At 40.3% G+C, this 27,734-nt stretch overlaps 1 protein-coding gene across 2 annotated transcripts; it reads left to right on the top strand.

Moving 5' to 3' along the window:
* Positions 1-27,567, top strand: LOC139454298 (inter-alpha-trypsin inhibitor heavy chain H4-like). 2 transcript variants are annotated; one of them, XM_071235917.1, is made up of 17 exons: positions 3-218; positions 3,521-3,678; positions 4,706-4,816; positions 6,279-6,517; positions 8,158-8,318; positions 9,945-10,242; positions 11,518-12,224; positions 14,143-14,260; positions 14,598-14,675; positions 17,566-17,598; positions 17,858-17,890; positions 18,092-18,124; positions 18,344-18,382; positions 22,163-22,534; positions 23,809-23,931; positions 25,794-26,051; positions 27,218-27,567. In XM_071235917.1, the coding sequence occupies exons 1-17, from the start codon at positions 141-143 to the stop codon at positions 27,385-27,387; spliced, it is 3,009 nt and encodes a 1,002-aa protein (XP_071092018.1). In that variant the 5' UTR covers positions 3-140; the 3' UTR covers positions 27,388-27,567. The 2 variants fall into 2 exon arrangements, with proteins under 2 accessions (XP_071092019.1, XP_071092018.1); XM_071235918.1 differs by lacking the exon at positions 18,092-18,124 and having other exon boundaries at positions 1-218.
* Positions 27,568-27,734: the final 167 nt, after the last annotated feature.

Genomic DNA, 27,734 nt, shown 5'->3' with positions numbered 1-27,734 from the left:
ACCGAATGTTGTTCATTGTTTATATCATATCCTGAAATTCAAGTCGTCGGCCTTGAGGATTCCCGGCTATAAATGTTGATGTAGTGAGGGCTGGGAATCAGTTTGACACAGTCAGCCACCGGAGCTTGGTTCAGTCTAAGATGCTGCAGGCGTTGGGTCACGTGACCCTTGCATTGTTGGCAACGGTGGTTTATATTGGACCAGTGTTCGCAAATCAGGTAATGCTCTATTTCTTCTATTTGACTTGTTGTGTTGAATATATGAAGCATACTTTCAGACGACCATTAAATAATCTAGTTTCTCAAATCAGTGGTTGATATGGTGAGCACCATTCTACGGCGTTGGCGTGGGATGACGCGCAAAGAGCCTTGTCATTAAATCTGATCCATTTAGATGTTGTTTAGAACACCATTAATCTACCCTTTCAAATCAGTGGTTGATATCATGAGCACCGTTCACCACCGTCCGTGTGTGTGTGCATGCAATCAACTGAGTCACAGAGTATGACCACCTGATCCATTTAGTTGCCCCCAACGACAAGCATACGTAGGTTACAAAGGAACTATTCTAAACCGTATTCCCACATAATGCAAGCACATTTATCAATGTCAATATAATAATATACCATTGTCCATACGGATTCTCGCTTCGGCGATGAACAATATTTGACTGTTACACACAGTGAGGGAAACGCGCCTGAGAGACATCTGAAAGTCTTTAGTGTTATCGTATGCATTTCCTGCCCTGGCGATGTCGCGGCACGTACTCATGTGAGTGAATGTCATACTGCGTAATTGACTGGCAACGTTAGGCTGTTTAGGGTAGTGATTATTTATCCGTGCGTGTTTCAACCTGATTAATGTCATCAAATCGCCTGTACATTGCTATACCCGTGCTTAAGAGTTACACCAACACGGAACACGTCTATAGCACTTTCCTCCTCCTTTAAACCGACACGCTGTGACTTCAATGAAATAATGCCCTAGCTATTTCATTCAACCACTGACAGACAGACAGACAGACAGACAGACAGACATGTGCATTCAGTATTTCCGCCTCGTGGCCAAGAGGATAGTTGAAACGACAACATATAGTTGTAGTCAGTTGACTGAAAGGACATTTGCTAAATTAAAAAGGTTTAGAAATGTTACGGAAAATGTGTTTGATAAAGATAGCTGCTGACTTAATGGTATTTTCATCATTTGGGTTAGGTAAATTGTACATTATTTGGGGATTTAAGTAATTATTTTCTTGATATGGCAAAATATTTCGTCTTTGGAAGCTGAGACATCGCAGATTAACAGGACACGAAACTCGTCTTCAATAGACCCAGATTTACAATGTTACAATAATATGTTAATGGTCTATATCTTTGTTCTTCCTAACGTTTTGTGTTTTGAAACATTGTAAACAGTTTCTAAACATATACACAGCTCATGGAAGGGGTGTATCATGTAATGGCAAATGTATAAACAGATGTAATGGAAGCATAATGTGAAAGAAAATGAGAAGATCTAGCACTTTCTGAGCAACCTTGAACGAAAATATCAACGAGTCGTTTACAGAGACATAAACAAATAATAACTTATCCCCAACATCTTGAGCAATCCAAGCATAAGAAAAAACACAAGAAAATAAGTGTTCTGACATCAGATGCCCATGTGTGTTTGCCACTATTATCTAAAGATATTGCGACCGATAACGCTAGTAAGCGTACCGATAATGTGGCATATGTATAAGTGTAATCAGAATTTAATCTGGGTTTGAGTAAACATGGTGTAGCGCGTCTCCCTAAGTATAGGCTTACTCGAAGCAAACTTTTCCAACTGCAACAGCAAGATTTATTTTAAGATATGACGCATGAACCTTTTTGATTTCTTCAAAATACCTGGTGCCCCATATCTCGACACCATGTACAAGAATTGGTGATATTTGTCTACAAGAAGCATACTGGCTGTTAAAAATGTAACAAACTTGTTTCTTTACATAGTTTCTGCATTGGGATTCGAGCTTTCTTAGCCTTTTGCAGCCCATTGAGCAATTTAGCCGACAAGAAAACATTAACCTAAATATATATGATAAGAAACAACTTTACGAAACGACCACTTTTCACTTTGTACAACTGTATCACCATTCCTAAATACAACCATATTTGACTTGCCTAAGTTGAACTCAAGGCACCAAAGTGTCACAAACCTGCTGCAGAGTGTCAAGTTGCTTACTAGACAATTCACAGTATAAGAAAACATCTATATCATCATAAAGAGAAAATAAAAAATGTAGATCCCAATTTTCCCGAGTTACAAATATCCCATTACTGCATGTCACATAAAAAGTATCATTTTTAAAAGACAATGAAAAGTAGCGGACTCAGGACGCAGCCCTGGTGCACACCTGATGTGGCATTAAAGCCCTTTGTCTGACAAACGTTTTCACACACAGAGCAACTCACTCATACGTGCTTTTAAAATAAAATACGTTGTCCCATGACATCCTTTGATATATAACAAATATACGCGCTTTTTCCTATCTACAAGGTCGAACGCCTACTTCAGTATATAGTGGCGCAGTAAGGAAGGCCTTTGAGCTTACAGAAATATTAGAACATAGAGCATTTAACGTAAATATATTTTCAGTTGTAAATAGCCGGGCCTAAACTCGGGATGTGCGTCACTAAGTACCTCATTAATTAAATGCGTCTGTCAAATAAGGAAATAAGAAATCACCCAAAGGTTTAACAAATCCAAGAGGAAAATCGTCTTCATCCGCTGCTTTGTTCCATTTCAAGCACTTCTTCGCCAGTAATATCTTCCGAGAAGGAAAAAGATGTAAACAACTGTTACAAGTGTGAGAATCAATATGATTATGTAAACAATTTCTTAATTTCAGCTTTCTAGGAAGGGGAGGTGGTGCATTTGGTGATCACAAGTTATGTACAAAACTTAGTGATAGATGTATGTAACTAATTAGTGAAGCAAACTGTGTTTAGCAGTCGTGTTACTTATTTTAAAACATATCACCGAGTGAGTACGTCACAGCGTCGTTGGCAACGTCCAGTATTGCCTACATCCAGTTTCGCTTACACTCTTAAATATACAAATACATAGTTCAATGAATTCCGTTACGAAGTCACTTAATTAATTTCAACCATCTTATAGTGAATGTGCTGATCCAATATTGTTGATTAATGCATAAAGACTAATTAAATAAGTGAAAATAACGTTGAATTTCAGAATGTCATCATGTTCCAACATCGTCATTGCACCTCCTGTACACACGTGACCGTTCACGATCACCTTCTTTGTGATTCAGCTAAATGTGAAATCCCCTTTTGAATAGTGCTGTCATACTTACATAAAACCTTGCTACTCCTCCCGTACACACGTCCAAGTTCCCAGTCACTCCCTCCGAGTTCCGGCAGGTCGTGGAATCCTTGGATATGATGTCATTATACAGATAATAACCGTGTTTCACTACCTGTACACACGTGCAAGTTCATTCCATTCTCTTCGTGTTTCAGCTGACCGTGAAATCCTTCCTGGTTCGCTCTCACATCCGTTACCGGTTTGCCTCCACCGTAGTCGCAAGCACCGTCATCAACGACGATGGAACACAGAGCCGCGAGGCAGTGTTTGAAGTCGTGTTGCCCGAGGAAGCCTTTATCTCCAACTTCTCCATGTAAGAGATATGGCTCTCACATACAATCTGGTTAAGTTAAGCACTATTCCTTTGTTATACGCATGGGAGGGCACCGATGGCCCAGTCATCTAAGGGGCCGCGATTCGCCGTGCAGAGTTGCGTCCCCTGGGCACGCCCGAAACCTATGATTGTGGGTTCGAATCCCGGTTCGCCCCGATTATGTTACTAGGTTTGTCAGCACCATACCCGTGTTCGTGGGTTTCACCGAATGGTTAACGTCTGAGACCGGTATCACTTCGGGCTTTCCTCCCACATTAAGCCGACACGCCGCGATATAACTGTAATACTGTTAAAAGTGGCGTTAAATACAACTCACTCACTCATAATCATACGACTTCCATGTATATTTTGGAGTGAGTGAGTATGGTTTTACGCCGCATTTAACAATATCCCAGCAATATCACGGCGGGGAACATCAGAAATGGGTCTTTACACATCGTACCCATGTCGAGAATGGAACCCGTGTCTTCGGCGTGGCGAGCGAACGCTTTAACCATTAGGCTTCCGACCGCCCCGTATATTTTGGAAACATCTACACAAAGACTAAGATCCCGGGGCATTTAGAAGTCTCTTGTTCGTGAAAATATACTTCTCGACTTTTGATAGGGATATTTGTTATCTCTCCATGATACACAAAACTGGTTCTCATAATATATGTATGTCAAGTGCATATTTAAATAGAATGATAAATCTGATTATGCTTATGAAAAGTTTAGTAGTATACATATATACTTCTTTACATCTTTAATTGGGTTTAATGTTTGACAGCTTCTCCCTGTGGTAAAGGAAAACCCAAAGAGAGCAGGACCAAGTATAATAAATCTGTAAATTTAATTTATAAATTTGTACTTAAATGTTCAGAAATTATAATTTCATTTGTGTCTTATTTGGCTAAGCTGCCGCAGGTCACTGTGTAGTCCCCCATATACTGATGGAGGGACGTGCTGTATACAATCCCTTGAACTATTGACGATGTATTATCACATGGTAAACATTTTCCTTGTAGGACTGTGGATGGAGAGGTGTACGTCGGTCGCGTGGAGGAGAAACAAAAGGCCTTGACATCCTATCAACAGGCCAAGGACCGCGGGGAGAGTGCTGGCTACATCAAAACAACGTCAGTGTAACCGCCCTGTGTTAATTCATTCATACCGTGCTTGTTTGTTGTTTGACGCTACCGTCAGCACACCCTGTATTATCCTCTAGTATCTGTTTGAGACATTTTATGACATGAAATTGTTGTCTGTGGTATAAAACCTGATGACAACTTTTTAAAAATAAAAAGCCTCTAGAGTACCAAAAACCAAAACAGCTTATTATTCCCAATAGCTAATTGCAGGTGTGTTAATTGTGTTTATTACCGCTTTGAACGGAAAATCATTATTAATAGTGAACCTCTGAGCTTATTGTTCCTATTAATTGCGGGCGTATTAATTGTATTTTTTACCGCTCTGACCAGAATATCAAACTTGATAGTCAACCCCTTAGACTAACATTTAGTCTCTGAAATCATATATTACACAATATCCTTCTTGACTCTAAAAAACCAACCCTATGCTGATTTCAGAGCTAGCTTGAGCTGGCTAGACTTGCTTTTGTATGCGTTTCTAGATTTATTTTATTCATAAAATAAATATATTCCCCGGTCATGGTGCAGGACTATCAACCCCTAATCATGACTAGCACCTTCATATCATGGGTTTTCCGGAAGAAAAGCATTTCCATCACTTTATAAATTGTAACAGTATCACCAAGGGTACATGCGGTTTATGCGTCCTGCGTTAGGTTCTATACCACGAGAGTGACGCATAAAACCACAAATACAAATTTGACAGCTCTTTGAATGAGTTGCTATGTCACGTGACTTTCATTGACTCGGAAAAAGCATGAGGGTGTTTGCTTCGAAGCGGGGTGTATAAAGGATTTATTCTCCCGCAGAAAAATCCATGTGCAACCTGTCTTCTTCGTTGTGGGGTATAAGGGATTCATTCTGCCGCTCAGTCATTTATTTCCCTCCCTGGCGGATACATAATATAGTATGAAGATCACGTGACCAATCTCACCATTCTGACATGGAGGTATGATAAAGTGTTATATTCATGATGCTGCAGGGTATTGTTCCATAGAACAACTTGTATGCATGTATAAAGAGGAACACAACAAAATGATTAAATCGCATCATTGAGTGTTTTAACAAATCGCATTGGTTGACATCACACACTCTATACTTTGCGGTTAAGTAATCAGTTCAGAGACAATTGCGCGTTTTAAAACAAAATATGCCTATGACAACAAAGCCATTTCAGTATTTTTTTGTACGTTGATGACAATAATTCGATTCGTCATTACATTCAGGTGAAAGTGGAGCTCATTTTGTATTACAGTTTTGCCTATTTTCTAGGTAATATTTCGACGTCGACCACAAGCCTACGGCAGAAGTACCTGAAGATAGAGAGCACTTGTCTGTAGATAGATTTGTCGATTTGGGTAAGGTTAGATTCCAAGTTGGGAGCTGGAATGCCACGTGACCTGTGGGGTTGTACACTGTGATAATGGAACTGAATATTGTTTTGTTATAGCGCGAGACATTCAAACAAGTTTGACGTGTCGGTGAACTTGAAGCCTGGAAGTAGTGTGACCTTCAACCTGACCTATCAGCAGCTGTTGCCACGTTGCAAGGGCATGTATGAACAGAGAATTCACGTGAACCCGGATCAACTGGTGCGCGAGGTGAAGGTTGAGGTCTTCATCGAGGACAGCCGGGTCATCACGGCAGCGACAACCGAGTTTCCAAGTGGGGAAAACAGCAATGTGTTGGGTACGTCATGCAGGTTTTGAAACGTCACGCTGTTCGCTGAAGGTGTTGGGTTCACCATGTTAAAGTTTATTTTTGAGTACTCCATTAAGTGTTTAGTACATCATTTAAGATCTTTGTACGTCATGCAGGTTCTGAGTACATCATGTAAGATCTTTGTACGTCATGCAGGTGCTGAGTGCATCATGTAAGACCTTTGTACGCCATGTAAGTGTTGAGTGCATCATGTAAGATCTTAGTACTTCATGCAGGTGTTGAGTGCATCATGTAAGATCTTGGTACGTCATGCAGGTGTTGAGTGCATCATGTGAGATCTTGGTACGTCATGCAGGTGTTGAGTGGATCATGTAAGATCTTTGTACGTCATGCAGGTGTTGAGTGCATCATGTAAGATCTTGGTACGTCATGCGGGTGTTGAGTGGATCATGTAAGGTCTTTGTACGTCATGCAGGTGTTGAGTGCATTAAGTAAGATCTTGGTACTTCCCTTGTAGGTTTTGAGTGCATCATGTAAGATCTACGTCCCACACGAACTACACGACATTAATTGTTGGTGTTGAGGGACAGTACTTATGCTACAAGCTATAAAAACGTGGGGAAAAATACCACAATGTCGTAGGTCCTCACTCCTTTTTCCTATTTCTTTTTGTGAAGCTTATCTTGAACACAACTACTATCATGACAAGTGCAGTACTTATCAAGCATCAGTTAATGTTAACATCATAAACTCCTAGATAAATAGATAGATCAATACAATTCGTGAGTCGCAAGAATGGCCCAAGCAAATATTTATCTTTGACGAAATCCCTTGACACACCCCTGTCTACCCGTAGCTAATACAGCTAAGCCCTAAATGTGTGAGTGAGTGGGTTTAGTTTAACATATCGTTGAGGTGCATTTCAGTTCTGTTACGGCGGAGTAAAGCACGAAGTTGTGCAGGTGCTCTACCGCATATAGTACTGACAACCCAATGAATATAGTTAGAATCGAACCCTTGATCAAATGCGTTCTAGGCCTAGGAGACGCAACTTTGCATGACATATTTCGTTGCATATATCGACTTCCACCTCTCCCCAAACTCCACCCAACCGCCCACCTGCCCTAAATGAACTGAGCCAGATATCAATAATAAGATGGGCACACTTCAACGTTCTACAAACCTGAATTTCCGAATTGTCATGTCATGACTTACTCATTGTCATGTCATGACTTACTCATTGTCATGTCTTGACTTACTCGTTGTCATGTCATGACTTACTCGTTGTCATGTCATGACTTACTCATTGTCATGTCATGACTTACTCATTGTCATATCATGACTTACTCATTGTCATGTCATGACTTACTCATTGTCATGTCATGACTTACTCATTGTCATGTCATGACTTACTCATTGTCATGTCTTGACTTACTCGTTGTCATGTCATGACTTACTCGTTGTCATGTCATGACTTACTCATTGTCATGTCATGACTTACTCATTGTCATGTCATGACTTACTCATTGTCATATCATGACTTACTCATTGTCATGTCATGACTTACTCATTGTCATGTCATGACTTACTCATTGTCATATCATGACTTACTCATTGTCATGTCATGACTTACTCATTGTCATGCCTCACTAACTGTGTTTTCACAGAGGAGATTGGTGTGTCCGTATTGTCACCAAGTCCTAACAGCCGATACATCGTATACAACCCGTCACGTGACCAACAGAAACTTCTTGGCAAGAACGGGGTCAACAAAGAGCTGCTTATCAAGTATGACGTGGACAGAGATCAGAATGGAGGGGAGGTTTTGGTGAGTGGGTGTTTTATCACCATAATATATCTTTCATCCTAATAATCAAAACACATATAATATTGTTTTCAGCACAGGGCCTGACTTACCCGCTATATTGTTCACTTTAAGTAGCATAGAACATGTTTTAGAATTTACCCACTGGATTGTCCACTGTAAGTAGTATAGAACATGTGTTAGAATTTACCCGCTGGATTGTCCACTGTAAGTAACATAGAACATGTGTTAGAATTTACCCGCTGGATTGTCCACTGTAAGTAGCATAGAATATGTGTTAGAATTTACCCGCTGGATTGTCCACTGTAAGTAGTATAGAACATGTTTTAGAATTTACCCGCTGGATTGTCCACTGTAAGTAACATAGAATATGTGTTAGAATTTACCCACTGGATTGTCCACTGTAAGTAACATAGAACATGTGTAAGAATTTACCCGCTGGATTGTCCACTGTAAGTAACATAGAACATGTGTAAGAATTTACCCACTGGATTGTCCACTGTAAGTAACATAGAACATGTGTTAGAATTTACCCGCTGGATTGTCCACTGTAAGTAACATAGAACATGTGTAAGAATTTACCCGCTGGATTGTCCACTGTAAGTAACATAGAACATGTGTTAGAATTTACCTGCTGGATTGTCCACTGTAAGTAACATAGAACATGTGTTAGAATTTACCCACTAGATTGTCCACTGTAAGTAACATAGAACATGTGTTAGAATTTACCTGCTGGATTGTCCACTGTAAGTAACATAGAACATGTGTAAGAATTTACCCACTGGATTGTCCACTGTAAGTAACATAGAACATGTGTTAGAATTTACCCGCTGGATTGTCCACTGTAAGTAACATAGAACATGTGTAAGAATTTACCCGCTGGATTGTCCACTGTAAGTAACATAGAACATGTGTTAGAATTTACCTGCTGGATTGTCCACTGTAAGTAACATAGAACATGTGTTAGAATTTACCCACTAGATTGTCCACTGTAAGTAACATAGAACATGTGTTAGAATTTACCCTCTGGATTGTCCACTGTAAGTAACATAGAACATGTGTTAGAATTTACCCACTGGATTGTCCACTGTAAGTAACATAGAACATGTCTTTGAATTTATCCGTTAGATTGTTCACTGTGCGTAACATAGAACTTGTGTCAGAATTTATCCGTTAGATTGTTTACTGTGAATAATTGAGAACAAGCCTTAGATTTACCCGCAAGATTTTTTTACTGTAACTAATATAGAACAAGCCTTAGCTTTCTTTACCCGCTAGATTGTTGACTGTCACTGCAATAGAACAAGTCTTAGATTTACCCGCTATATTTTTTACTATAACTAATATAGAACAAGTTTTAGAATTACCCATTATTTTGTTCACAGTAACTCATATAGAACACGCCTTAGATTCACCCGCTAGGTTGCTTACTGTAACTAACATATAACGAGTCTTAGATTTACCCGCTACACTGTTTTCAGTAACTAACAATTAACAAGTCTTAGATTTACTTTCTAGATTGTTTACACATATTGTACACATGTCTGTCTCGGAGTAAGAGGCAGTTAGGGTTCCATTGAACTCAGAGCTACTACTGGAACAAGACCATCTACCACAAATACATTTCAGGTAGTTGACGGGTACTTCGTTCACTTCTTTGCCCCCGAGAACGCTGGTGAAGACATCCTCCCGGTCCCCAAGGACATACTGTTTGTCCTTGACATCAGCGGTTCAATGTCAGGAACCAAGATAGCGCAACTGAAGGCAGCCATGACGGTTATTCTTAAAGAGCTGAGCAAAACCGACAGGTTCAACATTTTCCTCTTTGATGACAGACTTAAGAAATGGAAGACGGCGCTTGTCCCCGTTGAGTCGAGTACCATCGATGAAGCACTCGACTATGTTAGTGGACTGGAAGCGGAGGACTGTAAGTGAGACACACTGTGCATGTGGGGTTGTATCAGAGACATGTGGCACACGTGGGATTGTAATAGAGACACACGATGCTCAGCGAGATTGATAGAATCGGTTGCTCGAGAGGGTTGTACAAGAGACATGGTGCATGTGGGATTGTAATAGAAAGATGTGGTGCTTGTGGGAATGTAATAGAGACACGTGGTACCCTAGTGGATTGATTGTAAGTGAGACATGAATAGAGACACATAATGCGCTGGGAGATTGTCAGATAGGCTTGGGTGTCCAAGAGACACGTAGTGCATGTAACAGCGGCACGTCGTACTCTGGGGAGAAACAAAAAGGAAAGTGCGACTCGTGGCGCTCTGAGGGGATTGTGAAAGGGACATATAGAATCCTGGGGTAGAAATAAGTGGTCCGTGGGGGACAGGTGGTGCATGTTTGAGAGACACGTGGGGCCCTGGAGGGCAGTAATATGGAAACAAACATGATGGATTGTAAATGAGATATACGGATTGCCCTGGGGAATTGTAAGTGAGAAACGTGTTGCCCTGGGGATTGTAAGTGAGACACATAGTGCCCTGGGGGATTATAAGTGAGATACGTGGTGCCCTGTAAGTGAGACAAGTGATTTCCTGTGGACTGTAAGTGAGACACGTGATGCCCTTGGGATTGTAAGTGAGACATGTGATGCCATGGGGGATAGTAAGTGAGACATGTGATGCCATGGGTTATAGTAAGTGAGACATGTGATGCCATGGGGGATAGTAAGTGAGACATGTGATGCCATGGGGGATTGTAAGTCATATGGTGGTAAAATAGAGACACGGCGTGTCAGGGGGGATTGTTCGAGAGACACATTGTGCCCTAGGTATTGTCTGGGAAACAAATGTGCATGTGCTATTGCAATAAAGATACACAGTGCTCTGGGAGATTGTCAGATAGATTCAGGTGCCCTATGGATTGTACACATGGTGCATGTGGGATTGTAATAGCGACATGTGAGTGAGACTCGTGGCTCTCTGAGGGGATTGCGAAAGAGACACGTAGTATCCTTGGGGAGTGTTAGAGTAATAAGTGGTCCATGGGGATTGTAAGAGATGGTGCATGGTTACCTGGGAATAGGTAGCGCCCCTGGTGAGCGAGACACGTAGTACCCAAGGGAAATGCAACACACGTGGTACATTGTTTTTTATTAGTGACACCTGGTTGATTTCAAAGGGAGAAACTCACGATTTGATATATATATATACCAGCGAAACTACAGCTGCACTGTCTTGACTTTCAGCAACTAACCTGAACATGGCCTTGACCGACGGCATTTCCTTCATGCTGGAAGAAAGGTACAAGGAGCACACGCCTGTGATGTTCTTCCTCACCGACGGTCAGCCCACGGTTGGCATCAAGGACCCCGGCTCCATTGCTAAGAATGTCGAACGCCTCAATGAGGACGTTGTGTCTCTGTTCGGACTGGCGTTTGGTGATGGAGCTGATTATGACCTGTTGAAGGTAGTCTCCGCCCAGAACAGCGGTTTTGCTAGGAGAATATACGAAGCTGCCGATGCAGCTGATCAGGTAGAGGGATTCTATGATGACATTTCCACCACTGTGCTACGGAACTTGAACATCAAATATATCAACGGCACAGTCGATCCCGACACCCTGACGACGACGGTCTTCAGGAACGTTTTCAGGGGCAATGACGTGGTCGTAGCCGGTCGTATGAGTGACAACATCAATACCTTGATCGGTGCTTTACTGACTGCAGACATCGGCAGAGGAAAATTGAATGTGGTTCTGGATAACCACAGCACACAACCCATTGAGCCATCGACAAACAACCCCTATTTTACTATTCCAATGGACTTCGCGTCTGTTATTGAAAGGAGCTGGGCATACCTGAGGATCAAGGATCTGCTACTGCAGAAGAGGAAGGACGAGTATAAGAACGAGAAGTCCGATGTTGACCGGAAGATTACGGAGTTAGCCCTCAAAGTAGGTAGACGTTTAGCATCCCATCTATATGACGGCGACCTGTATTTAATCTAGTCTTGGTCAGATAAACGGGTGTTTGGATTGTTATAAAGCAACGTCCCATGCCATCAGGGTAAGATGACATGCCATCAACAAAGTTACTCGAACCATAAAGTCGCCTCGTACCATAAGCATAAGGCCAGGTCAGGGACGACAACCCAGTAATTGATGATGAGAAATGTCCCATGAGGTGCAGACCGCCACCGTGGTCTAGTGGTAGAGCGTCCGCCCGGAGAGCGGAAGGTCCGGGGTTCGATCCCCGGCCGCGTCATTCCAAAAGACGTTAAAAGATGGTATTTGTTGTTACTCTGTCTGGCGCTCGGCATTAAGGGGCTAAAACAAGGACTGGTCGGCTCGGAGTCAGTATACTGTGTCTGAGTGGGGTATTCATGTTAAACTGCGGCATGGTATCTAAGTGAGCTAGCACTATAAATCGGCATCAGTCAGGACTAGTACAAGCAGCCACACAAACATAACACGTACATGCACGACGCTATATAAGTGCAATTATCTTGGACGCGGGGTTAAAACCCCATTTCACCCATCACCCATGAGGTGAGGTACCTTTACATGCAATCAAACGAGTCAACGAGTTGTATGAGTCAATGTGTTGTGTGTATGCATATGGTGATGAATGGACTTTGAGGCCAGAGTTGCATTAGTATATGTGATGTATATCAGGGTTGTGTGTATGCATATGATGGTGAATGGACTTTGAGACCAGAGTTGCATGAGTATATGTGATGTATATCAGGGTTGTGTGTATGCATATGGTGGTGAATGGACTTTGAGACCAGAGTTGCAAGAGTATATGTGATGTATATCAGGGTTGTGTGTATGCATATATTGATGAATTGACTTTGACACCAGAGTTGCATGAGTATATGTGATGTATATCAGGGTTGTGTGTATGCACATGATGATGAATGGACTTTGAGACCAGAGCTGCATGAGTATATGTGATGTATATCAGGGTTGTGTGTATGCATATGGTGGTGAATGGACTTTGACACCAGAGTTGCATGAGTATATGTGATGTATATCAGGGTTGTGTGTATGCACATGATGATGAATGGACTTTGAGACCAGAGTTGCATGAGTATATGTGATGTATATCAGGGTTGTGTGTATGCTTGTTGTGTTGTATGAACGTGGAGACAAGAGTTGCATGAGTATATCTGATGTATATCAGGGTTGTATGTATGCATATGATGGTGAATGGACTTTGAGACCAGAGCTGCATGAGTATATGATATGTATATCAGGGTTGCGTGCATGCATATGGTGGTGAATGGACTTTGAGACCAGAGTTGCATGAGTTTATGATATGTATATCAGGGTTGCGTGCATGCATATGGTGGTGAATGGACTTTGAGACCAGAGTTGCATGAGTTTATGATATGTATATCAGGGTTGCGTGCATGCATATGGTGATGAATGTATTTTGAGGTCAGAGTTATGTTAAAGTATATGATGATGCATGGTCTTTACTGATTGACTCAGACAGATAGAACACAATACCTTAACCTAAAACAGTTGGCCATCTATTCAGAGGGAAAAGCGGATTTTGGTATCTGGATAGTATGTAGCTATGGCAACAACGTATGCTCCGTTTTGTTCATATATATATTTTTATCTCCACACGAACATGACCTCCAATTATACCTAAACTCTCTGCGGCTATTTAGCGAAACTTTCAGGAGAAGAGAGTAGAGAGATATCATAAAGGAGTAAAAGATCTGAAACAAATAAGATTGTATGCAAACTATATTTTGAGATCATCGGATTTTTAAAACTACATTAATATTTGTTTTAAGAGAGAAATTCGTTTTAAAATATGTCCAATTGTTTGTAAAAGACCTAAGTTTATATGTTTCAGTATAATTTTGTCACTCCTCTGACGTCAATGGTGGCAACGAAGCCAGAGCAACAGGCAACAAAGACGAACATACGCGGCGACGATTACAAGAAGGAGAGGCCCGTTCAGCGGTCACATCGTAGGCTCAAGCTTTGACATTACTTCAACTTTCATGCTGTTTATGTATTAATAACGTTATAACCAGGATTACGAGCAATTTTCCTACTTTCTCTTCTTTGTCAAGTCTAACATGCTGGCCACTGTGTGCCTAGAGACAAACAGACAAAATGTTAATTTATTTACAAGGGAGACTACTCTAGAAACTCAACACTTGCCCCTTATTCGCCTTCACAGTTATATTATCTAGATTGCAGGTGTTTTCACGACCTCTATAAAACTGATCAGATTACATATATGTATATCCCGTAAATAGGTAATTACGAATGCAATTTTGTCAACACATTCTGGTCCTGCAGAACGGGCTTATTTCCCACAAGCAAGTGTACGACGCTATAACTCCATGGTGAGTCGCAAGATCGTCAACCCTGCTGTAGGTGAGTTTTAACAAGTTTATAGAAATCGTCATCACGGATGTGTGTATACTACGTTCCCCCACCACCCGTGAATACACACAACTGATTTGCGTGTTGTGACGTGTTTTAGTCAGGAATGAAATGAGGTCGTCTGGAAGGTCAAATGAGACCTTCTCCATGCACGAACTGTGCGCGAACCCCACCGCTGCCTGACATTGACGCAATGTGCGGAGTAGAAGAAACCACGCGTTGCTCGAGAAATATTGCTGATATAAGCTGAACGCTCATTATTCTGAGCTGTCATCACATTTGCTGAAACCAGGTTTATGCTCCGTTCATTGATTACAATCTGGAGACTACACTGCAAAACGGTCGCATTTATTCACGGGTGATGGAGGATCATGCCCTTGAAGTATTGACGGTGGTGGAAAATACGATTCATTGAGTAGTGTGGACATACTCCAAACATTCTGCTGAACCAGGCACAAGTATAAAGGTGAATCTTGAGGTTCAATACTGGAAATCTATCCTCAAATCATAAAAGTAGCAAACATTACTTAAGTTATTCAAGGTCAATAAACAATGCTCCCAAACATGACAGATCACTGTTGATCGATGGTGTTGATGACACTGTTTCAAAGATTGGGCACAAATGCGAAAGACTTGATCATGTGTTTTATTCAATGATTGTAATGATACTCTTCAACTCTGTATATAGTCATACTGATTTGTGTGTCTTAAAGCAGGGTCGAAACAAAATTCCCCCTCCCTAACACATATTCCCGGGCCCCATAATAGTAAATAGTCGGTCCTGAGATTTCGTTTGAATTTGACCGCTGCTGCCGGTGTTTTATTTAATGTGTACTAGACACACTTTATTGACATAATATATCATCCTTCCATGGAGTTCGTCATAACCATGGGGAATTTATTTGGCAAAAGTTTAATGTTAAGGTTAGTAAAAGGTCAAGATCACATTCTGTTTCCTGTAAGAGGTGGCTATATCGTTGTCTGGTTCTGAGGTAATGGTACCTAAACGGCATGGAACTAAATATCTACATCATTTTATTTGCATTAATGTCAAAGGTCCATGTCACTTTGGAGCAAAGTTTGAAATGTAGTTGTATCATCTTTTCTCTTGAATACGGCGAAAGACTTGGCATTAGAGGATATAATACAATAAACGTTTATTCCACACGGACCTTAGGAATTCTTTTGCCACATGCTGACATGTTCAAAGGTCAGGGTCACGTGGCAGAACAATCTCAAAGTGGTTACACTTTCTAAAAGAATGTATTAATGTATTTACCATTAAACTAACATATATTAAGATTTGGAAGGATTTTAGTCACAATAGATATAAAGTCGAAGTCGTTGTTCAGGTTTCCGTAAATACATATTGTCAATGCAACAGAATAACCACTCTAGATTATCTACTGTAACAAAAGCATAGGAAAAAACAGCTGTAATAATTATATGAACGAACCACTGAACATCAAGGATGGCACCTGGTGTTCGCGAAAAGGTTAAGCATGTTCTACCCGACTGTTTGCACCCACCATTCACTCAATATGCATAAAGTAAGTATCTATTGCGGATATATCATAACATGAAACTATATATCTTCATTTATCATATAATGGGTAGGTTTCTCGACAGGATAAAGCCAACGGATAAAAACGATATCCGTTGGGGTCATATGCGGATAGAGATGCAAATATCAAAGGTCAAGTAGGGACTACTTTCACTGTTTATAAACAAACATGGCGTCGCCCTCGTCATTTGGCGATCGAGTCAGAATTAACCATCGGGAATCTGGATAAACTACAGGGATAATTGCTATCATTATCAAAAGAACAGTCTAATATACTGAAAATCAGTGTCTAAGTGTGACGTAGCGAAGGCATTTCATAAGTTTTGGCAACTTTCGAGATATAAATTTCGAAACAATTTTGCGAGGGCACGAGGCCTAGCCAAGTGGGATCAGTATCCATATCTGTGCTTGTAGACCTCTGCGGCTTGAAACCTTCTCCACAAATTAAAATAGTTTGATTTGGAACCAAATATGTTTGAATTGTTACCTTGTTTCGTTTTGTCGCTGTGTGTACATCTGACTACACTTCTCAACGTTATGACAGACCGACGGTCAACAACGTCTGACCGTGGCCGTGACGTCTCATAGACTAGGGTTAGAGTAGCTTCCCTTTGACAAAGGGCAGTTACTCTAGCGGACAGACCGATGGATTGCCGCGAAAGGCAAATAAAAACAATAGTTGTTTTGCGTATATGTTGCTTCGCCACTGTATAAGAAACAGATTTCAGTTGGAACAATATTGGCTACTGTCACTGTCCGACTGACACATCACTTACCCTGTGACGTAATAAATATGAATGCGCGCATTCCAGGAAAACTCGCAATGTTTCGGTAATGTTTGTGAAAGAGGGAAAGTGCTTTTGAAGCACAGAATTAAAGAATGACATTATATGATAAAGAGGTTATCACGCTTGTGTGTTTGGGGATGGTAAATATCCAGTATTAGGAATAAACGCTATGTATTTAGCTCGCCAAGGCTCGCTAAATACAATGTTTATTCCTAATGCAGGATATTTATCATCCCCAAACACACTCGCGTGATAACCTCTATGTATCTCTTCAAATACACTCCGAGGGAATTCCGAATTAGACTAGGTCCCCAGCAACATATGCTGGTCGTAAGAGGCGAGGATAATTGCTGGATCCTAAACAGTTGTGTTGATCAAGGCCAAGGTCTGGTCGTAATGTTTTCGGACTGGAATTACGTGGTGTGTTACTATGTGAGGAGTTTTGAGGAAATGACGGAGCATGGGCTGTTTCTATTTTTGGAAAACGTCTCCCCAAAACCTCTTCAGTGAATAATCTAATTTGTTTCAGCTTATGGAATACGATCTGGACCACAATCATTCCGTAAGTATATGTATGTATAGGAAATAACCCTTCAGGGTAAATCAGCTGTTTTCGGACTGGAAGTACGAGGTGTGTTACAATGTTTGGAGCTTTGAGGAAATGACGGAGAATGGGCTGCTTCTATATTTGGAAACAACTCCAGATTGGTGACGCGTCAGCTTAATGCTTTGCAATATGGAAGTCACGTTGTGAAATGTACAGATATATGATAACTGGTGGAGTTGGAAAGAAAAATTTATTCAGTGAATATTTGTTTCAGCTTCTGGAATACTATCTGGACAACAATCATTCCGTGAGTATATGTATACTATATAAAGGAAATCCCCCTTTAGGGTAAATCAGCTGCTTCTATACTGGCAAACAACTACAGTTTGGTAACGCGTCAGTGTAATGTTTTGCAGTACAGAAGTGATGTCTTGTTATGTACATGTACAGATATATGATAACTGGTGGAGTTGGAAAGAAAAATCTATTCAGTGAATATTTGTTTCAGCTTCTGGAATACTATCTGGACAACAATCATTCCGTGAGTATATGTATACTATATAAAGGAAATCACCCTTTAGGGTAAATCAGCTGCTTCTATACTGGCAAACAACTACAGTTTGGTAACGCGTCAGTGTAATGTTTTGCAGTACAGAAGTGATGTCTTGTTATGTACATGTACAGATATGTGATAACTGGTGGAGTTGGAAAGAAAAACGACTCCTAAAATCTCTTCAGTGAATTATCTAATTTGTTTCAGCTTCTGCAATACAATCTAGACCAAAATACAACGGTGGGGGTAAGTCGAGTATTATTATCTAAACATTACCTGAAAGAAATAGCTCGCTTGGAAAAAAATCTGTTCATTATGGTTAAGACCCATACACTTCATTATGCATATTGTTTCAAAGATTAGGCACAACAGAAAAAGAAAGGATTATGAGTTTATTCAAATTCTATTATTATACTTCTTTTATTTCATTTGTCAGCACCGTACAAAGGGTGTGCATATGTGCTCTTTACTTGCCCGTTGAAGATAAAACTGTGTAGGTGTGCATATGTTTAAACAATAATAGCAGAGCTCCAGATAACCCAGCAGTACAACTACACTGAGCGTTATAATTATTACTCAATGTATCATATTCAGCTTGCGTATTTTTATTGCTTTGCAATCGTTATGTATGGCAGGGATCACATATACATGAAATCGACAGTAGTGGGTAATGAATACTTCTCGCTTCTTGTAACTTAGACGTGTATATGGCTTCGGGGGCGCTTATGCCAGTATGACACACGTTGGACAAAAACATGAACAGAAGCAAATTAAAAGTCACCTGAACATTATTTAAAATAGAATATCAATATATAAAGGTCTACCCATTAGTTAAAGAATACCCGATAGACCGGAACCAAGGGAGTAATATATGTTATAACCTATAAGAAAAATATAAATATACAATGTGCATGTTAAGTGAATTGAATTTCAAGATTGGTATTTCACAATTCAAATTTGGGATGAATAAAAATTGTGTTAATTGTTGTTATAATAACATGTGTTATGCATGATTAGGTGGACGCGGGTTTAAGATGTTATCTTTTTCACTTCAGCTGTTATACATAATTTCGGTGGCGGTAAGTTGAGTACAATCATCTGCACATTATCTTGAAACAATGTCGTAAAAGACAGTAGATCGTTTGAATGAACGGCATTCGGTTATGGTCAGTGTTTATGCATATCATAATCCATATTCTCTGGGCACTTCATAAACTGCAAAAAAATGTGTTTTAGATCCTAAACACACATCGAAACACATTTCCAAATCCTATTATCCCGAACTGTTTAGAACTTTATTTAATATCTTAACATGTTAGCGAGCTAATATAAAGAGGGCACATATACTATCTCATTTGAAACGTATCATTGAAAGAATGAAACAAGTTTATAAACCAATTCTGTCATTGCTGGTTCTACATCTTACAAGATACACCCTTCGTTAAATCGCGAATGCGGACATAAAACGAACGCGATAAATGCATTTTTAAAATCAGTTATTACATTGCTTTTAATTATACAACTGCATGCATTTTCCAAGAAGTGTCTAAGGTTCACTGTTATGTTGGGTTCGAATCCCAGATTCTCCTTTTCTTATGATTCTTGATTCGCTCGGAAGCAAGAAAAGACACGCAACACTTCGCCACTGCGTACATGACACTGTCTTCTTCATTATTGCAACTTAAAATAAACCGGATAATGTTTTTTGTAATATTGTTTCTCGGGTTTTGTGTAAACACTGACTAAGAAGAGAGGGGTGATTTTACAGTACATTTTATTTCTTCACTAGGTTATCTATATATAGAAAACTGTTTATGTACCACGTGACCAATTTTCGTCACCCCTTATCTCGCTCACCCACCCCTACGGATCAAAGTTCATTTGTAGGCCTCGGCGGCCTCGAGGCCTCGGCGTTCCTATCTGAATCTGCAAACTATAATTGGCATGGGAGGCAAAAAATTCCGGAATTTGATGCTAAAACAAATGTTGAGTTGAATATGTCGTTTCTTCACAGTGCTTTAAACAAAACAAAAATGTAAGCATCGGGCTAATTTTAGACGGAAGATGCGAAAAGGCTTTCAGTGTGTAAAAGGAGAACCGAACTTTCTACAATATAGTGTTATGTGTTAAGTCATAAATCGAAACGCTAAGTGTAACCCAGAAACTAGACACACATGAATTATGAGTAATCAACAATTAATATTGAAACTCACAGTTTTAGCTTTACAATCACAAATAAAATACAATCGGTAAAACACAGCAACAACAATAAGTATCGGGCCCAACAATATATGTCAGTGCGCTCACAAATGTCCATATTTTGTCACTGTCGAGCGTTTGATTAATTTGCTGTCACTGACAATCGACAGAAATAAACTTACAACATTATGTACTGTCACAGTACAATATTGACAGCAGCGGGTGACCTCGCCCAGGTGAACACTACCAAGCTGACTGTCGTTCATTTTTTCGATGAACGTCAGAATGTCACGTGATTACGTTGTCAATCGATCGGAGTCATACAGAACTACTTTAGGGGAATTCCTCAATGTCTAAAAATAACATGAAAATCATTGGGGACAACGGCATCGATTCAGGCATGAATGATGCGGGCTTAGAGGCCAGACAAATCATGTATGTCGAAATGAAGCGTCCATTCGAAGCTATAACTGAGCTCCACACTGCCCTGTATTGATCCGGGAAATCCAACCACGCCGCCTCAAATGGTAATCCCCGTCAACAGCAGCCGTAGTATGAATCAAACACACACCCAAAGTTCACAGAACGTTAATATCAATCCATTTTCAGCATCAGCCGAGTCTGGATTTCTTTCCAACGCTTACTTTTTCTGGCTGCTCATTTCAAGTGAATGACCTTTTCGTAGCCGCCATTTTCTACCGTTTATAAAACTAAGGGATGTCACTCCAAATGGAATGTTTGGGACTGATGACGTTACGACGTCACGACTCTTGGCGTTGATATAGTTCGCTTTAAATAATTAAAGTTTGATGTTTAATGGATAGTTTTGTTATGATTTATGTACCTGTCAATATAAAGATTCGCGCATCATGGAATTTGCTCACGTGAGGCGCTGTTTTCATCAGCTGATGAACGTCAATACAACTTCGTTCCTTAAATATGATATTATATTGGAATATGGTTGACTGTGGCGTATAACAACAAACCAACAGTCAGTTCTGGCCTCGTAAATAATAACTATTTACTTCATTGTTATTTTGTATCTTAACATTTTCAATGAATACGAATGAGTCCTGCCCCTTGTGTCATTTTACTGAATGTTATCTGACAGCATAGGCTATATGACTTCATACTCTAGGAAAGAGAAAATACACAAGAAATATTAGGGTCACTATTGCCACTGCAGGCTCAGAATCAACTATTGGCCTGTATTATATGCTTAGACAGCAGAGACAGAGAACGTTTGACGTTAAAAGGCACCGCACGTTCTTTGCTCATTCAACATCAGTTATCCACTGCCAAAGATGAACATCCCGGTATACGCTTACAATTTCTACGCCGGGAAATACTGCCTGACAAAAGGCCATCGTTACAATGTTATCGGACATTTGTAGGCTGAGCTAACACAGCAGGATGTTTCCAGGACCATGAATGTGTCGAGGGATACCAACAACATGGCGTGGATACAAAACACCACCACCAAAAGAGCCTGTGTTTGTTACCCCAAGAGGACCGCCCATGCACAGGACAGCTACGTTAGAATCAAGCACTTTCGTTATCGCTTAATCATAACAACAGCTCCATTTTCGCCAATCGCATTCCTGGCATCCGCCGCATCCCCTATCAGACTTTGAAAATTAGTAATATTTAGAAATAAAAACTCGTTATGTAGAAAAAAATGTTTTAGTTCATCATCTCTTTCGAACAGGCTGGTTGGTTCAAAATTTGTTGGAAATACCGTAACCGAAATGTAATGAACTTGTATGTTCTTCTGAAGTATAATAATTACTAGCAATATCATCATTATTGATCTTGGCCATGTTTCAGGGGCTAGTTCAGGACCCAGATATCGCAAGAAACAAAGATATGGCATGAGGACTCGCCCAAGAACTGGCCCGATGACTGTCTTGAGGACTGCCCCGAGGATTGTCCCGATGACCGGGTCGACTATAATCCTGACGACTGTCGCGACGACTGCCCTGACGACTGTCCCGAAGACTGTGCCGACGACTGTCCCGACGACTGCCTCGACGACAGTCCCGTCGACTGGCCGGACGACAGGCCCGACGACTTACCCCACGACTGATCCGATGATTCGCCCGTCGACTGTCCCGAGGACTGGCAAGGGCAGGCGGAAGAAATCAAGAAGAAAATCACTTAAGAACAAATCAAAGAAGCGAAATATGAGATGCAAAATTGGTATTTCCAATAATTCAGATGTTTCAATTTGCACGAAAGCATAACAAACATAATGTCTCAGTCGTCATCCCCTTCTGTACACATATGTCACACTTCTCATCTTCCGCTCTACACAAATGTCACACTTCTCATCTTCTGCTCTACACATATGTCACACTTCTCATCTTCCGCACTACACATATCTCACACTTTTCATCTTCTGCTTTACACATATCTCACACTTCTCATCTTCTGCTCTACACACATGTCACACTTCTCATCTCCTGCTCTACACATATCTCACACTTCTCATCTTCCGCTCTACACATATCTCACACTTCTCATCTTCTGCTCTACACATATGTCACACTTCTCACCTCCTTTGTACACATGTGTCTCACTGGTTATGTCTTTGTATGTATGTCTTACTGCACATCACTTGGTAATCCGCTGTTCGACGCCTGTGCCTCACTGCTCAAGTTCTGTTTGAAGTATATATCTCACTATATCTCCTGCTCAAGGGTATACGCCTCTTTGCTTATCTCTTGATCAATGTAGGCCTCATTGTCTCTCTGGAGTTCAAGGTGTTGATCCCCTGCTTCTATCTTGCTCGAGACGTCTGTCACGCTACTTATCTCCTACTCAAGTTATATGTCTTGCTGCTTATCTCCTACTCAAGTCATATGTCTTGCTGCTTATCTCCTACTCAAGTTATATGTCTTAGTGCTTATCTCCTACTCAAGTTATATGTCTTGGTGCTTATCTCCTACTCAAGTTATATGTCTTGCTGCTTATCTCCTACTCAAGTTATGTGTCTTGCTGCTTATCTCCTAACTCAAGTTATATGTCTTGGTTCTTATCTCCTACTCAAGTTATATGTCTTGCTGCTTATCTCCTACTCAAGTTATATATCTTGGTGCTTATCTCCTGGTGAAGGTGCATATATCACTGCTTATCTTCTGCTGAAATATATGTGTTCCCTCTCCTGTTTAACGTGTATGTCTCAATGCTTACCTTCTCAACGCGTTTGTCTCACAGCTTATTTCACAGCTTACCTGCTCTATATCTATGTCTCACAGCCTACGTGCTCTATATCTTTGTCTCACAGTTTATTTCACAGCTTACCTGCTCAATGTGTATGTCTAACAGCTAACCTGCTCAATGTGTATGTGTCACAGCTAACCTGCTCCGTGTATGTGTATATCTCAACATATTGGAAAGTGTAATATCTCAGAATGTACAATATTCCTTGTTTTATAGTTCATCGAGTGAACATTTGTTATTTCGGTTTTCAGTGAAAATGTTTCTGGACGGGTTTGGGACAACAACAGACAAACAAATGTGTTCAAGAGCGCTCAGAGTTCAACCAGGAACATTCCAGATCTACCCAGCTCCATCCACAATACCGACTGAATCTCGTAGGTGGAGTACATATACAAAAGAAAATTACGAACAATATCCTGGTCGCAGATTTGCACAGAAAGATATCCGACTGAACTCAAGATAAGCTGCGTATATGCGTAAAATACGCAATGTAAATCATCATAACCCATTTGCGTACAAACGCGCATCAAAATTCAACCTTCAAAACCAATTAGCATAATGTGCCAGATGTGCGTAATTATCTAATGTACCCATTTCAGCTTTCGTACTAGTAGTGTTGATGTGTAGGCATCACATTTACACTCTACTGCAAATACACAAACGTGGTACTTTGACATACATCGCTGTTGTGAGTTTACGCCACATTTGCACACCAGGAACAGCACAGGACCAGATGCAAATGAGAAGACACCTGAAACAACAATTACAGTCTGCCCTTTGGTTAAAAAATACCCAAATAGATCGGGTCTAAGGGAGTAAACATATTTTGGATACGATTAACACGTGTTACGTGTTAGTAATTAACGACTCAACATTCAAAACTATAATCGTATATCAGGATGTTTCATGAGCAACGTATCAGGCCATCGGAATATTGAAGATGTCAATTCAGTAAACTCAGAGTTATGACAGTTGTAACACGTAACGTGCATGCATAATTAAACAGTAGTTTACAATAAAAACATATACGTATACATCTATGAAGTAAAAATTCATTTCTTAAAGTGTAAGTTATAAATATATATGTCCTTATTTCATCTAGTCAGCACCATACCTATGTGGGTTTCACCAAAGTGGTAAACCTGCATCACTTCGGGCTTTCCTCCCACATTAAACTATTGTTAAACCATAACACTCATTGGATATACACTACTGGGAAAGGATGTGTGCACAAATGGAATATAAGATTCACTTCTGAAGAAGGAATTTTAATGGGAATTCTTTTCCAACAACACCCACTTCCTTCGATTTACAAACTTGCACCATCTTAAATGTTCCTCTATAGCAGTCTATGCCTCGAACGTCTAAGGCAAAACAGTGATACTTGACACTTTCTGTTATTACAATGAAACGAATCTTTTTTTCTTTATTCAGTAATGATATATATTGACAATATGCTGATAACGTACTGCACATATCTCTATGCCGTTCCTTCTGATTAAATCAATCCTTTATCTCCTGGTACATTCTCTCATAAACATATATTTATACATCCTGCATTATACCAAAGGAAAAACATACCTACCAAAGAGGTCAGAGACAGGATCTACTCTGCTTAATTATCCTCCCAGGGAGACAAATGTAAGGTACTGGGCGCCTATACTGTCCTGTTCTCCCAGCGGGGAGACAAACATGGGGTACTGGACATCTGATCTGCCTCGTTAACCCCAGAGGGAGACAAACAACGGAAACTGGTAGAATACTGATACCATTTGAATAGTAGAGATGGTACTTTGCTGAACAAACATAAAACTTGGTTGAGTATAGATACTATTTGGTTGAGTATATATACTACTTGGACGAGTATAGATGATATTTTGTTGAGTATCAAATAGTATTTGAAGAGAATAGGCGGTACATGGATGAGACTTGAATGAGCATGGATAGTACTTGATAGTATTTCAAAGAGTATAGATAGCACTTTGGTCATCATATATAAGACTTGGATGAACATAGATAGTACTTGATAGTATTTTAAAGAGTATAGATAGTACTTTGGTAATCATATATAAGACTCTGGTGAGCTTATTGTATTGTATTGGAGACTATAGATAGGATCTGGACGAGTAAGCATTGTATACAGTATTTGTCTTAATATTTTGTTATTATTTTAGATTGGTACAGATTTAAACTTCCACTTGTTGTTTCTCTCACTGGTGTAACGCATTCATTACAGACATATACGTGCAAGCGACTCTTAAGCGAGTATCGTCAAGGGTGTTGCTACAAGAGATCAACATCCACCTGAAAGATGCCAACATGTCCTACAAAGTCGTGATGAACACGTCCGACGTCAGCTCCAAGGTATGGCGGACGCCGGACACGCCCACAGGCCATGTGGCAATCCACAAGCAGGCGACGTGCAGGCGAACAGTGGGTGTTGCAAGATACTTCATCATGGTGCATCTGACACAACCCGCGAGGGCGGGGTCAGGTAGGGATTTGATAAAAAGAAATACAGAAAAAGATGCAAAAATAATTTGGCCTCAGGCTGTTAAAAAAGTCAACATATTGTTCACTGAATATTCATTGGACATGCTGGATGTCTTGTAAAAGTGGTGTTTCCTCAACTTGTTTGGCACATCCTTATGGTGAAAACAATTGTATATCTTGAAACAGTGACGAAACATATTCTGTCTTCTGCATAAATCACCCGCCTCCAGAAAGATTAAATGGTCGGTTAAGAGGTGACTTAAATTGATCGGGGGTCGTCAATAGGGTGTCACCGAGTCCAGATGGCGTTGGTTGTTGTCGATGTGTATGTTGATGGCACGCATAATGGGAAATATATATACTGGTATACAACTATAAATTATACCTCGATCGTGCAGACAGGATAAATTCTTTAACTTTTCTCGATGGACCGACAACTCATAACGGTCACCTGCAATCATACGGAAGTTATCTATATCATGTTATTCATCGCATTGCAAAACAGAAAAGTGAGAGGACAAGACACAAAGGGGTGAAAAAAGAGTCAATGACTACTTCATGTATGTACTGTAAACATGTGTGCAATTAAAACAGTAATCGTGGAAAGAATCTTTCTTGGAGTCACCGTTGACAAATTGGTACCTGAATTTGTATATCAGACATATGATTACAAAATATGCGATTGATTTTCAAAGTTGGCAACTTAAAAAGAGATGAACGAACGAAGAATTATGAAACACTTCTTTTCCCAGACGAGAATATGTAAATCATTTCCGAACCATAACTCGTTCATATTCTCTGATCTGTTCAGGACAATGTCGATGGGCAAATACGGGTTGAAATGTATGTCCCAAAATACCCATCCGTTTCTGTTCAAGGTTGTACCAAATAGCTTGTGCAAGTACGAAACTGATTCACGTTTCCATGGCGTCGTCCGCCATTTTGTATATTTGAATTCAGATTCATCGGTTGATAATGAGTGAAAGTTAATTGTCTGCAGATTTGAATAGGGTTTTTAGACCTTTAATTACCATTCATTGACCTGTTGACTACTCATGACTTGTCTTGCGTAGAAAAGGCATCAGCTTTGAAAAGAGGGATTCAAGTCAAATTACATAACCACTTCAAGCTTTATATTCATGTCGACTTCAATTGGTTTGTTTGCAGCCAGAAGAATTAAGAGGGACATCAAAGGAAAAATAAGGAGAAAACTTAGGAAAAGTCTTACAGCAAAGGTGTGCGGAGCTTCCTCCAGGGTGGAAAAACTCAACTCCAAGAGTAAGAGACTGAAGGGGATCGGGTACCTGTTCCAGTCTGTCCCCGTCGTCAACTTGTAAATGGGGAGGACCACATACTGCTGGCATGTTGAAAAGGAAGATGATCAATGTTATTTGATTTCTTTTCAATGAAACACTTTAAGGACTTTAGGGAGGTCACGGTCAAGGTAGTATCAATGAACTGCTTGGAAATAGATTCTTGTGTCTGTTCAATCTTATTAAAATCATAGTTCTCTGAAACGGTACCTTTCAACGTTGAGATAAGTCAACCACTCGTTAGGAGGTCGCGTTAACAGAACTTTCAGCGCCAATCAGCGCAGATGATTCTAAATTCGGGACACTTCGAGGGAAGCATTCAGGAATCGCACCCAAACCTGAGTACAATCAAAGGGATAGATGTGTTTTGT

This window comes from Haliotis cracherodii, unplaced genomic scaffold (genome assembly GCF_022045235.1).
Source record: "Haliotis cracherodii isolate W230 unplaced genomic scaffold, xgHalCrac1.p SCAF_10, whole genome shotgun sequence".
Classification (NCBI taxonomy): domain Eukaryota; kingdom Metazoa; phylum Mollusca; class Gastropoda; order Lepetellida; family Haliotidae; genus Haliotis; species Haliotis cracherodii.
The sequence above is the reverse complement of the archived record's forward strand: the minus strand, read 5'-3'. Positions and strand labels throughout refer to the sequence as shown.